This window comes from Nelumbo lutea, chromosome 6 (genome assembly GCF_056320005.1).
Source record: "Nelumbo lutea isolate HS-2025 chromosome 6, American lotus-T2T, whole genome shotgun sequence".
In the NCBI taxonomy this organism is placed as follows: Eukaryota; Viridiplantae; Streptophyta; class Magnoliopsida; order Proteales; family Nelumbonaceae; genus Nelumbo; species Nelumbo lutea.
Window position 1 is genome coordinate 69,673,603 of NC_142689.1, and position 14,177 is coordinate 69,687,779.

Here is a 14,177-nt window from a genome sequence, read left to right on the forward strand (position 1 = left end):
TAAGCCCCAAGGCATTGCGAGGTGTAAGCCTAAAAAATAATTAAAATTTATAAATGATAAAAATAGCATGTAATAACCAAGTTAGAATGGTGGAAGGTATAAACATTCATAAAACATAAATTTATAAGTAATAAGTTTTAACTTTTAAGCATTAAATAAATTGATAATTAATCATTTAACAATTATAAGCACTTTACATTTTATGTTTCAAAATGCAATCTTATGGTATTTATTCATCTGAAGAATCATCTATATAATGGGCACTAGATTTATGGTCATCCAATGGTTGGGAATAAAAGAAACAATGTAGTTAATTTGATCCATGCAAAAAAAAAATCAATAAAAAGAAAAATAAGTCCCTTAGGAAAAGAAATAAAAAAAACAATAAACTTGGGATGTTGAATTAGAATATTAAGAAACAATTCTACTTGATTTATCCGAGAGAAACTAATAATTTCATTGGCCTTTTTTTCTTGCATTGAACTCTCTTAGGCTAGAATATAAGAGAAACTAATAGAATTTGATTTTCCCTATTGGTTTTTCATTTTTAATCTTTTTATTTGGCACATAATTATTGAAGTATTTTTTTATATATTTTTGATAAGGGACAATTTGGCCCGTCAAATAATATGATGACACGTGGAGCAACGAAGTGACACGGTGACACCTTAGTGTCCTTGGACACCTTAGTGATCCTAGTCACCTCGGGCACTTAGCTCACACAGCTAAACCGAGGCCCGAGTAGTTCATTACAACCACCGACCTGTCGAAGTGCCACATAGCCTCCTTTCAAGCCAATTGTCTCTAATCTCCTTGGGATCACAACATACATCAACGGATTTTATCTTCTCACCGCCCAAATTGAACGGACCTGGATAAGCCTTATCAACTTACTCGGAGTCCATCTTTGGGTGCAAAACCAACTCCGGACTAGACGGGCCGATGATCTCGGGCCTGTATCGTGAGACCCATAACAGCTTTCCTATGTGAGGGCCTCACTTCCAGCCTCACAAGGTACGTGAGGTTAAACTCTTTAAGCTCTCTACTAGCTCTCAACTCTCTCTAGATCTCCAAATCGCTAACTTAAGCATCAAAGTGCCCACACTGGGTAAAAGCACCCTAGATACTTTGATGGTTTTATTTTGTAGTTCGGCCAAGCCACATCACTAGCCCGGCGTCCAAGTTGTCCTCTAGTAGGGAGCGTTCAGATTGCACTGCATTCATTGGCGTCGTCTATGGGAATTCAAGGCTTCTCTAGGCTATCTATAGGAGAGGAAGGAGTTTGACACCAGTGCTTTCCATTAATGCTTCAAGCTCTATCGAATGCTGGTGAGGTCGGTGTACCCCGAGCTTGATCTTACGCTCATATAGTCTTCATCTTGTACCGATGAGATGACAAATTATGTCGATCTAAAGCCTGATTCTGAGGATAAAGAAGTCAAGGTTGGCGAGGGAGCCGAGGTCAGAGTCGATGCAAATGCTGTTAGAGAGGATGTTGCCAAAGGGGATGCTACCAATGTGACTGGTGATGGGGGCGAGGAGTCCCAAGATGTCTAAATCATTTCTACCTCTTTTCTTGGACCCCCCCTGTTAATATGTAAAGTGCCAAGCCTTTGAGCTTGGCCTAAGAAACTTTTCTCTTTCTTTTATTTTTTTGATGACGATGTAATCATTTGCTTATGTTCAATGAAGTAAAATTTTTTGCACACCTCATATCTTTCTTCTTTCGAATTTCTTTTGAACCTGAAACTTCACAAAAATATTCTAAGTATGGGATTAATCCGAGGTGCCTACGTGCCGAAGTGACTAGGCATAGCATGTGATATAACCCGAACTACCTATGTGCCAAAGCGACTAGGCACATCAAACTACCAATGTCATTTCTAAGTTGGCATAGGGGGCCTTTAAGCTAAAAGCAACTTGGCATCCCCTTTGAGATGTAGTTTAGCCGATGTGCTTCATAATGCAGGTTGGCTCGACCAGGTCGCCAAGGCGGGTGGTCTCTTTCTATACTTAGTGAAATTTTTAAAGTTATGGACGCTGACTCTCAAGCCCAAATGTAGTACCTCCTTAGATTATCCATGCTCCAAGCACGCGGTACTTGCCTCCCCTCCAACATCTTAAGCTTGTATGTTCCTTCACCGATCACTGTTAGTACTTTGTAGGGACCTTCCTAGTTTGGTCCTAGATTACCTACATTGGGCTTAGGTACCATAACTTTCTGAAGTACTAGGTCGCCAATTCGGAAGTGGCATCTTTTGACTTGGGCATTATAGTACTGAGCTATTCGTTGTTGGTAGGCCATAGTCTAGATATAAGCTAAGTCTTGGACTTCTTCCATTAAGTCAAAGTTGGTCCACAACTCATCATCATTAGCCTCCTCATCATACGCCACAAATTGTAAGGTGGGCACCTCGATCTCGATAAGGATGATAGCCTCCATTTTGTACATCAGATTAAAAGGGGTCTCTCCGGTTGCCGTTTTGATCATAGTCTGGTAGGCTCAAAGAGCGCTAGGTAGCTCATCCACACACAAACCCTTAGCTCGAGAAAGCCGAGCTTTAAGTCTACGAAGGATTGCCCTATTTTTTACCTCGGCCTAACCGTTTGCTTGGGAATGAGCTACCAAGGTGAAATTCTACTGGATCCCCTTCTCGGCACACCAATTTTGGAATTTGATGTCCTTGAACTGCTTCTTGTTGTCTAATATCAGCACCTTTGGAAGTTTGAATCTGCACACTATGTTCCTTCAAAAGAAGTTTTGTAAATTCCGGGTTGTGATTGTCACTAGTGGCTTGGCTTCTACCCACTTCATGAAATAGTCAACCGCCACGACCAAGAACCTTCTCTGCCTGGTCACAGTTGGAAATGGACCAAGGATGTCTATCCCCCACTGAGCGGACGACCACAGGTTGGTCTGGTATTTCAGGTTGATAGCAGGCTGGTGTGGTATATTAGTGTGCCTCTAGAATTTGGTCACACTTTTGGACGAGCTTGAGTGCATCTGCCTTCATTGTAGGCCAGTAGTAGCCTTGCCTTAGCACCTTTTGGGCAATCGCCCTATCCCCCAGGTGTCCTCCACAAAGACCCACGTAGATCTCATGTAACACCTAGTTTGCCTCGATAGGACACAAGCAATGCAGGTAGGGGAGCATAAAAGACTTGTGGTACAGTTGCTCGCCAATGATGACATAGCAAGCTGACTATTGCTCTACCCTCCAAGCTACATTGCGATCTACTGATAGGGTCTTGTGGTGCAGGTATTCAATGAGTGGATCCATCCAACTCGTCTCTCTTGCCATAGCAGGAGCAATCTCTTCTACCACCCTTTCTATGCTGGGTCGTAGCAAGTCTTCAACATAGACCATTCTCATAACTTTTGTTGCACTGGCTGGCTTTGAAAGAGCATTAGCTTCTGTGTTCTTGATCATCGGTATCTATTGGATATACGCGGAGTGAAAGTTGGGCAGGAGCTCCCTCACCTTGGCCAAATAGGCTGACATGGCGGGCTCCCGGGCCTCATACTACCCATTGACTTGGTTTGCTACCAATTGAGAATTGCTACATACCATGATGTGCTTTGTGCCAATTTCATTTGCCAAGGTCAACCTGGCTATCAGCACCCTATACTCCACTTCATTGTTTGATGCTTCAAATGAAAACAAGAGGGCATACCGCTTGGTTAGATGAACCATCAACATGGAGGATCCAAGGCTCCTCATCCTAGCCCGTGACTTCCCAAGCAAAGATGGGTGTCACACTAGTTGATGCCTCCGAAGTGTGGTAGGCTCAGCCACTCTAGGGGTTGGTATGTTGAATGTGCATTCAACAACAAAGTCGGCTAGGACCTGTTTTTTGATTGATAGGCACGACTCAAACTAGATGTCATATTCACTTAGCTCGATGGCCCTCTTTGTCAACCTTCATGAGACCTCGGCTTCTGAAGGACATCCCTTAGAGGTCGGTCAGTCAGGACTACGACAGTATGGGTATGAAAGTATGCTTGCAACTTATGAGCTACCAAAACCAAGGTAGAGGTTCGCTTTTCTATGTCGGGGTACCTGGTCTCAGCTACATACAATACTTTACTTATATAGTTGACGGGTCGTTGAACTCGGTCTACTTCTCGATTTAGTACTGAGCTAACTACCTCATTGCTCACAGAGATGTAGAGTTTCAACTCGTCTTTGGGTTTTGGTCTAGTCAACAATGGAGGTGAACTAAGGTACCTTTTGAGCTTGTCGAACGCGAGCTGACACTCCTTGGTCCACTCGAAGACCTCATTTTTCTTTATGGCTTTAAAAAATGGTAGACACCACCCAACCAACTTAGACATAAATTGGTTCAGGGTGACTATCCAGTCTGTTAGCTTTTGTAACTCTTTAATTGACCTAGGTGGTCTCATATTTAGGATTGCATGGATTTTGTCCGAGTTGGCTTCGATGCCACATCAATGCACTAATGGACAAGGAAATTGCTTGACGTGATGTGAGGTGCAACATCACAACATGCTGAGTAGTAGGTCGGTGGAAGCTTCCAGGGCCACCCTTCTCCTCTTCCACTTCCTCATGCTCTGAAGAAATTCAGAAGTCAGAATGCTTGACATGTCTCCTGCATAAGAAGCTCAAGAGTTATAAAATTAAAATGATGTAAAGAAAGGAAATGACCCGACCTAAGACAATGACCTACTCAGAGGACTCAACTCGGCTTGAATCAGCTTCTCCTCAGTCAAATAGTCACTCATTTGTAGCTAGAAGTCTATGAGATTCCACACTCTGGCTTGCACCTACTCATTTAAGCTCTCCTCCCCGGAGTCTCTCACCCCCTCTCTCCAGGACGTCGAGAACGTCCACCCACCAGGCAATATAAGGAAGAAGTACTTCCTCTTCCAACTTGGCACTTTGGAAGGGAATCCATGTAGAAGCTTGTACCCGGGTCGGTAAGACAAATAATAACTAACTTTGCCCAAGGTGCTAGCAGGATTTTGCTTGATTTGGTAGAGGTCGGCAAAAGTTTTAATGTCTAACGGGATGTCGGTATGGAAACAAAGAGAGATTGTACTGACTAGGGTACAAATGGAGTTCAGGTGTAGCTGATCAAGGCTAACATTATAAGAATTCAAGACTTCGAGAATAAAAGGGTGGGGAGGAAACTGGAGACCCACCTTTAGATCCTCTTTGAATTGGGCAACCTCCTCCTCGTCATGCTCCCACGGGAATGGTCCAAGGGGAAGAGAATAATTGAAGGGGTCGGGGATTTTGTATTGAGCTACTAGGTCCGTAGACATCGTCAGCAGCTATCTTAGTGGAACCAAAGTGGTCCAAAACCCTGGGCCTAGATGGCCGACGAGAGGATGAAGCCCCTTTATGGGAACCTTGTTAGTCTTGGACAAGGACCCCTCCTCGGCCCGATCGAGCTCCCCTCTCTCCTAACTGGACTCACTACTCAACATAATTGAAAAGAACAAAGAAACGAGCAAAGGAAGATGACTCACCTAAGGGAAGAAACAACCGACCTCATCGACCTCGCCTGAATGAAGACACCGACGACAACGTGCTTCGTGACCTCAATGTGTATTAGCACTCAAAAAGGGACAAGAGAAATGGGTCCCCAAGGGCCCTATTTATAACTGCCTAAGCCAAGCACGGACGGTCCAGATCGAACAGATCCAACGGTTCCTAGGGTGTGCCAATTCGTATTTTGAGGCAAAAAAAGAAAAAACTGTTGAGCGCATTTTTTACGTCTACGGAGCTTAATATTCGCGTGACGTCTGTGTGTGCCCGAGATGCAACCTCACCCCCATGGTCAAGCCATTTGAGTCAATTAGGTCTGAACTGGTGATTGAACCATGGCTGAACTAAAGACCGGGCCAAACCTTTTTAACTTACAACCCGAGTTTGCCACGTCAACTTGGGAGTGGGGGGCAATTGACGAGGGACAATTTGGCCCATCAAATAATATAATGACACGTGGAGCAACGAAGTGACACGGTGACACCTTAGCGACCTCGGACACCTTAGCGATCCTAGTCACCTCGGGCACCTCAGGTCACCCAACTAGACCGAGGCCCGAGTAGTTCATTACAACCATTGACCTACCAAGGTGCCACGTAGCCTCCTTCTAGAAGCAAGCCAATTGTATATGATCTCCTCAGGATCACAACATACGTCAACAGATTTTTTCTTCTTGTCGTCCGAATTGGTCGGACCTGGATAAGCCTTATCAGCTTACTTAGAGTCCATCTTTGGGTGCGAAACCAACGGTGGACTAGGCAGGCCAATAATCTTGGGCATGTATCGTGAGGCCCACGGCAGCTTGCCTATATAAGGGCCTCACCTCCAACCTCACAAGGTATGTGTGATTAAGCTCTCTAAGCTCTCTACTAGCTCTCAACTCTCTCTAAATCTCCATGTTGCTAACTTAAGTATCGGAGTGCCCACACCTGGTAAAGCACCCCAGACACTTTGATGGTCTTGTTTTGCAGTTCGGCCAGACCACCTCACTAGCCCGACGTCCGAGTTGTCCTCTAGTTGGGAGCGTTCAGATCACACTGCATCAATTTTGAAATATAAAAAATGCATAAGATATGTATTTTTTGCATGAAATCACTAAATAATGTTGATACTTGAGGCTTATGCCTTTTAACGCCTCATGTTACACCTCTCACCTTGAGGCTTGAGGCTTATGCCTCATTTTGACAAAGGTTTAAGCCTTAAACCAAAGTTGTGAGGCTTAAGCCTTGAGGCAAAATATGTGTGCCTTGCATCAAGGTGTACACCTCACACCTCAAGACTTAGGCCTTTTAAAACAATGAGGATATCCATACGCTTTCATATTTTTTTGTTTATATCCATGATTCCCAAAGTGTCTCTATATCTGAATTGTCCGATATGATATCCAATACTAATACTATAACCCTTGCTCATAGGTTCTAGATCTGATACACTAATACTATTTTAATTGATCATTGTGTTGGTGATCAGCTCCAACAAGATAGGAGACTTATGAGGGGGATTAAACCATACATTTTCCAAGATTACTTTAATTTGGAATAAAGAGTTCCATCTACAAACTATGTATAGTTTACTTCTTGACAATATTTTACTTAAGATCTTGGGCATACTTATCTCAGTAGAAAGTGTGGACCAATGGGTTTGGAGAGCAACCAAGAATGGTCAATGTCAACTAGTAATGCTTACAATTTTTACCTCGTGCACCAACCATACCAACTATTAGACAGTTAAAAGCAATATGGAACACCCTGAATCAAAATAGGGTAAGGTTTTTCTTATTCCTTCTATATCTTGAAAAATTTCCCAATAAGATATAAACTGAGCAATTCCAATTATGTAACATGGGCGAAGAAGATTACTAACACCTGTTTCGCGAATGTGTAGTTACTGTTGGCATATTCCAATAAATGAGCATACCAAACGACAACCACAACCCACTCAAGGACTAGATATGGTCAAACATAAGCCAAGGCTCAGTTTGAAGGAGTACAAATAAAAATTTGTAGAGTGCAAAACTATGTATTTTATATTATTTTGTATGGATTTGTGTTGTACATATTTGTATTTGTACTCCTTCCAAATTGAGCCTAGGCTGCATTTGGTTGTAATGCAAATGCAAATATGTACACTACATATTTACCTTTTTTTGGTTCATGAATGCAAACTTGTCTCACATTTTAAACTGTTTTTGCACTCATCTTGTTTGTTTGAAATCGGTGTAAAGTGTAGGCCCATCATTAATTGCTCCAACTATCTTATCCTCAAATGCCTTAACTTCGGTCAACTATTTTCTCAAAATACAAATGTGTCAAAAAATGCATTTTTTATCTCATTATCATTACTTTTTTACATATTAAACAAACGCTCACAAACGTGAATCAAGATACATAAATACCCTAGTTCGATGTTTGTATCTCAAACAAACGGAGCCTTAACAAGTATTGAATTGAGAATTCAATTCTACTACACTCTTTGGTTCTTATGGAAAACGAGGAACTCTTTTGATTTTTTAGAATGTACAACAAAGGATGGATAGCTTTTATTGGCAAGTCCAATCCTATTCATCATGTTTAGTTACTACAAGAAAAAACAGGTTAAGGCGGCGGTTTAGAGCCGACGCTTTTTATGACCGCCACCTTAGAAAGAGCTAAAGTGGCGTTCTAAAAAAGACCGCCACTTGATAAACTAAATTACAACCTCGGCGGCAGTCTTTGGCACCTGGCACAACATTTTATTTGTTTGAACTGGATTTGAGCCGGTCTAAAACCTAAAATGCCAAAACTTTGCATTCCCGCGTTTCATCCTCTTTTTATTTCCACAACTCACGTCCTCTGTCTCGTTTCCCTCGTCTTTCTATTGCTGATATTGATAATAGTCGACTTCTTACCACTGTGACAACCAGTCGGCACCCAATGACGACGCTGGTGTTAGGTAATCTCATTCCTTTCTCTCTTTATTCCCTTTGTCTCTTTTGCTCTCTCTCAGTCTCAATCTCTGAAACTTTCCAGAATAGGGTTTCAATATTGGCTCGAACATTGAGTTCTCTCCCTGCCCTCTCTCTCTTGCGTGCACTCTCTCTCTCTTTCAAACCTTTCACCACCGGATGGCACCCAACAACGACATCAGACAACACCAACTGGTTGAGTTTCTCTCTTCTACTATTCTGTCAGTCTTTGTTTTTCCCCTTCTCTATTCTTTTTTTTTTTCTTATAGTCCCTTTTCCATATTTTTGTGGGGTTTCAATGAAACAAGATTAACGTATGTTGTTCAATCTTATTTTGCCTTTGATCAAGTTGTTCTTTTTTCAGGTTTTTTTGATCTCTCCATCTTCTTTGGATTTTCATTAGAGAAGATTAGGTTTTAATGGTCATTCGCATCTTCTCCAGTGTTTTTTGGATCAAGTGTACCTTCTATTGTGAGAAACATACCAATTTTGACAATATTTTGTATGGTTATTTCATGTGAGAGACTTTTTTTTTTCTTTCTTTTTTTTAGCTTCTTTCTCTCAAATTAATGAATTTAGTGATTTTTCCATTGAATTTTTTGAAAGCCATTTTTTCATTGAAATGGAAGTTTATATTTTTAAGATAAATTAATTTTCTAACCTTTTATCTAGGATTTGTCTCTTTTCTTTTTTCTTAATCTTAGAAATTCATTAGTTTTGTTTTACTCAATTACAGTGGGATGTCGTTAGTGTTTTATATAGATTTTAATTGGAATTTCTGATTATGTTTAGGGCACCCATATTCCTGGTTGTGTGTTTTTAGTAACTGGAATTTCATATTGCATTAGTGACATTTATATCCAATTTCTAGATTTAGTTCTGTCCTGATGATGCTATTCTAGGCTTTTGTTCGATGTGCTGCAGTTTCTATGGTTTTGTTTGAGTATCACGGCTTTACTGTACTTTTTGGATATAAGAGCCTTCCTTTTTTGCTAGGTATTTGAGGTCACCATTGTTGGGATTTGTGGTGAATATGTTTCATGATTGGTAGAAAATGGATTAATGAAATAAATTGTTTTTTTTTTTCTGCGTTTGGTATTTGGGATGGTTGAAATATTGCTGATATCTTCTATTTGGTTGTCCAAATGTCCCTTGCCTGGAATCTTACCAACTTGGCTACCTAGACTGGTGAAGCATATTACTTGAAAATTTTCTGATTCAGTGTACTTAAATCTCATGTAGTATTCATTGCTATCAAAGATTAACTATTGTGTTAATTGTCGAAAAGGGGAGCTTGTAACTGCTTTATATTCATTTGTCAATAAAAAAAGGGAAAGAAGTAAAAGAGAGAATATTGCTAAACAAAAAAGTAAGAATGAAGAAAAGAAAATTCATTTTGTTGACTTCATTTGGATTTAATTAGATTATCTTGGTTTTGGTGATTTTGAAAAATTTTCTCCTTGTTTATGATCATTAAATATGTACATTTTTAACCCATAACATGCTTAAAGTTAACTTTTGTAGAAGTTTTTTTTTTTCTTTTTTTTTCTTTTTTATAATTGATAACTTTTGTAGAAGTTGATGTTTAATGTCGTCAAAAGTATTATTTCCTTCTTGATGACTACACCATTTGATCCTTCTTTTCATGAGGCTAGAAACTTCCATCTAAGCACCAAGCATGTTTTGTTTTGAGATGGAAGGGGCTCAATTTAAAAGTTCAGTTTCTTATTTTTTGAGGTTTTTCATTTTGTTTACTTAACCTTCTTGCTTTTATTGGTGCCCAAGACTTTGAGTTGCTTTTTTCCTTTTCTTTTTTAAATTTTAATCATGAAAACTAGAAGCATTACTAGCAGTTGGTATGTTTTACATTGATTATGAAAGAAAAGATTTCTGTATGCAACTTTGTGCTTTCTGGTACTGTGTTAACTTATCCTTGTTTAATTTCGATTTGGTAAATATTTTCTTTTTTTTTTCTTATTTAATGTAACTGATTGGTTCTTTGTTCAGGTTTTGATACCAGGACCAAAGAATAAGGTTTGAGTTGTTGGTACAACATTATTAAACATTGCAGAATTTGCTTCTGCAGCTGAAGAGAAAGAGCTTGAAATAAATGTCCCTCTCATTCTGCTTAGTGGCAATGTTGATCCTCAGCCTTCTCTTTGTGTATGTGCTTTTGATTATATTTATTTCTTTCTAATTGCTAGTTATATCTCATTTTTCTAGACTTTCCATTTTTCTTTATATTTATAGATTTGTCTTTATCACAGTTATCTCTCAGCTTATTGGAATTGAGAAGCACCCAAGAGCATGCAGAGACAGTACCAAGATTGATAGTTTCGGTTCCACTGTCACCTCGGTCTGGAGAATCTATCTCAACAGAGAGGTCAAAGAAAAGTAAAAAATATTCACAAAGCATGTATCAACTCAAAGATCTAAGAAGGCATGCCATGAGGAAGAGGGGAGTGAGGGCAGGTGCTCTGCAAGGAGTGAGGATGCTGATTGAATATACCCATTACTCCCTTGATGATTTTGATGATGGTGAATTGGAGGATGGGAACGGAGATTCTAGTTTTAGAAAGTCATTCAACTATGGTACCTTGGCATATGCAAACAGCACCGGAAGATCATTTTACTCTGACAAGAGGATCAGTGAGGATTATGAGGATTGGATTTACTACAACCACCACAAATCGGATGTGAGCTGCTTGCATGTCAAGGATTCAGTGGCATCAATCGGATGTAGGAGGGCTTGGGATCCTTCTCGTATACAGAATGGAGGTAGGCTCGCTGTCCAACATTCCATATTTATCCTCTAAATTCTAATAATTACAAGAAAAACAGTTAGCGGCAGTTTAGAGCCGGCGCTCTTTAAGACCACCACCTTAGAGACAGCTATGGTGGCGTTCTCATAAAGACTGCCGCTTGCTAAATTAAATTAAAGAAAAACAAAATCTGGGCGGCGGTCTTTGGCACCTGGCACGAAGCTTTATTGTTTGAACCGGAGACCGCCGCTTCCTGTAGTCCATCTATTTTGTTAGTTTAGTTTCTAGAGATTTTTTAAAAATTCATCATCGTTCGCTAATGGATTGGCTGATTGATTAGATAAGTAAGGCATGCATCAAAATCAGTTGTATTGGGCTCGGTAATGGGATGGTCGGGTTCTTTTGATGTAAAGAGTGCTCAGATTTAACAACTTCTTGCTGTAACCTTTTTCTTAGTTAGTTTTAATAAAATTTTCTTTGTTGCTGATAAAAAAAAGTCTGAGCTTCATTTGAAAAGTAATGTTAGGTTGTAATTGATGTATAATTTAATGTGGAAAGTATGGTTTTTAAAAACGAACCGGTTATCGTTTGAACTGTCCGACCGTTTGGGTCGAATGATTGATCCGTTTTGATAAAAAAATTAAAAAATTAGAAAACGGTCAAAACCGTTAGAATGGTTAACCAGCCGGTTTAGTGGTTTGCTGACCAAAATCAATGAATTTGGAGAAAAAAGCGATTTGGAAAAAAAACAGAACCGTTCAGATGACTAATTCCTGGTTTTTCCGGTCCGATCCGATTTTAAAAACATGGTGGAAAGAAATGAAAATGCTATAACTTTCACAACTTGCGTGAAGCCAGTAGCCTGCCAAACTACAGTCTATCCACGAAAAAATATGTCCTTGTGAACGAATAACACCAATGAAATGAAAAAAAAAAATGCAAGTAGGTAAACCTTGCACTGAACACTGTTAACAATTACAACATGGGTGTCAAGATCGCTATAGGTAACCTTCTTAATAAAGTCGTTCATCTTCTTAGAATTGTGGTGTTAGGCCTCCTAAGTACCTAAAACTATCTATGACAATGCTGCATGTGGGACCATGCAGTTTACGAATTGTTGTAGACGACATTGGCATTTTAGAAATTTAAATATATTTTGCTCAACTACTTGATAATTACCAAGGCTTCCCATGTTCTTTGATTGTTATTTAAAACCTTTTCTGTTAGCAAGGTTCAAAATATCGATATGCATGAAACATTGGTAGAGGTATATTAGACATTTCGATACTTGTTTTTTTACTTTTTTTTTTTTTCAAAATTAGTTCAGGAGAGTCGGTGTAGACCCTTCTATCCTCTGAACTGGTTAGATCCCTGATACACCCGCTGTAGGTGTATCGGAAGGGTCCCAAAACAATAAGTATTAGCCGATACGTAATGATACTTTAAACCTTGCCTATCAGTTGATTTGGCACTACTTTGGGAGATTTTTTTTCTTCTATGAATGAATGATAAAAATAAATCAGTAATTTGTCAACTGAACAATTGTGAATTACCTAAATACTAAAAAACACGCCCATTGTTGGAGAAGATGACATTCATCCATAAATGCAGTGTTATCAAACTTAGATTGGACAGAAAAGTAGAATGCAGGTCATGGGTCAAATGGTCTTACATCTGGGTTGACACAGTGACCCATGACATCAATATGATGAGTAATAGGTTGTGGCTTAATGGTTTTTGAACTTTCATACAAGAGCCTCATTTTTTTGGTAACAAGTAATTTCATTAAACAACAACTTTACAGTGGGCACATTAATCAAAGCATAGTCAATTGCGAGAAAAGCTCCATCCATGGATGTAAACAAATCCATCATTACAAAACAGAGTTGGGTGATGTCTTAGTTCACAGTGATCTCATGGGCCACTTGGTTGGCTGATCTTCTGATAGCTGTGAAACAGTATCTTCTTAGAGTTGCACTCTCTTGTCTGATGTCTGCTACTAGATTGTAGTCATAATAAGGTTGCTTCTGCCCCACTTCAATGTCTGTTACTGCTTCTTTGAAATCCAATTCAAACTCCACTCTAGGAAGCCCGAAATCCACTGCCAGTTTGATTCCAAGGTAAATAAGGTTGCTTCACTGTTAGAAGGCCTTTCAATTCAATTTCTTGGGTTCTATTCAATTGAATGATTTGATGTCTTTATTAGCTTCAAGGGTTCTAGAAGTGTGCATATCAAAAATAGATCAAAATAAGTAAAATCATAACCTTTTTGTGCTGTTTTATTAGAATTTTCTGTCATTTTCTTTTTCTTTAAAAAATTCATTTACAGTTCTTATACCAAACCATGTTTTGAACTACTCAAATTTAAAACCATGTTTTACGGTTTCTGCTCGAATTCCAATTATAAGTGATGCAATACTACTGTGCCCTTATAGATGCTATAGAGTATTTTGAACTAGTATTGATATTCCAATTAATTACTTAGAATTCAGCCCATATAGATTTTAGTTACTATTCTTATCTTTATAGTTAAATTACTTGAATATAATTCTAATATTTATATGTTTTGATTTGCAGGTTCAACCTATATGTTAAGTGGATTTGCATTGGAAGATGTGCTGCACTATTAGAGAATTTGATTAATTTTTTTTTTAAGTTCTTGCACTATTTATATGTCAACTGGATATTGTATTTGAACAATATCTTTTGGATATTTTAATATATAATCTTTGAATTAATAGATTTCTTTTGGATATTAATATATAATCTTTGCATTAAACAGGTATTAAAATGCTAAATCAATAAAAAATTCAGGTTCCACAAAAATGCTGCAATCAAGCGGGTATATGCTTTTTTTTTGAAAAAAATAGATATATGCTGGCGGTCATGTCCGCCGGTTTAGCTATCAATACGATCAAAAGAGGTCTAAGCTGACGATCATGAAAACTGTCGGCTTAA

The 14,177-nt window shown here is 39.0% G+C and overlaps 1 protein-coding gene across 2 annotated transcripts; it reads left to right on the forward strand.

Annotated features, from left to right (window-relative positions):
- Positions 1-8,226: 8,226 nt before the first annotated feature.
- LOC148849517 (uncharacterized) lies at positions 8,227-13,960 on the forward strand. Of its 2 annotated transcripts, XM_088951951.1 has the most exons (5): positions 8,234-8,444; positions 8,522-8,652; positions 10,465-10,620; positions 10,725-11,235; positions 13,797-13,960. In XM_088951951.1, exons 4-5 carry the CDS (start codon positions 10,872-10,874, stop codon positions 13,847-13,849), a joined length of 417 nt encoding a protein of 138 aa, XP_088808077.1. In that variant the 5' UTR covers positions 8,234-8,444; positions 8,522-8,652; positions 10,465-10,620; positions 10,725-10,871; the 3' UTR covers positions 13,850-13,960. The 2 variants fall into 2 exon arrangements, with proteins under 2 accessions (XP_088808078.1, XP_088808077.1); XM_088951952.1 differs by lacking the exon at positions 8,522-8,652 and having other exon boundaries at positions 8,227-8,444.
- Positions 13,961-14,177: the final 217 nt, after the last annotated feature.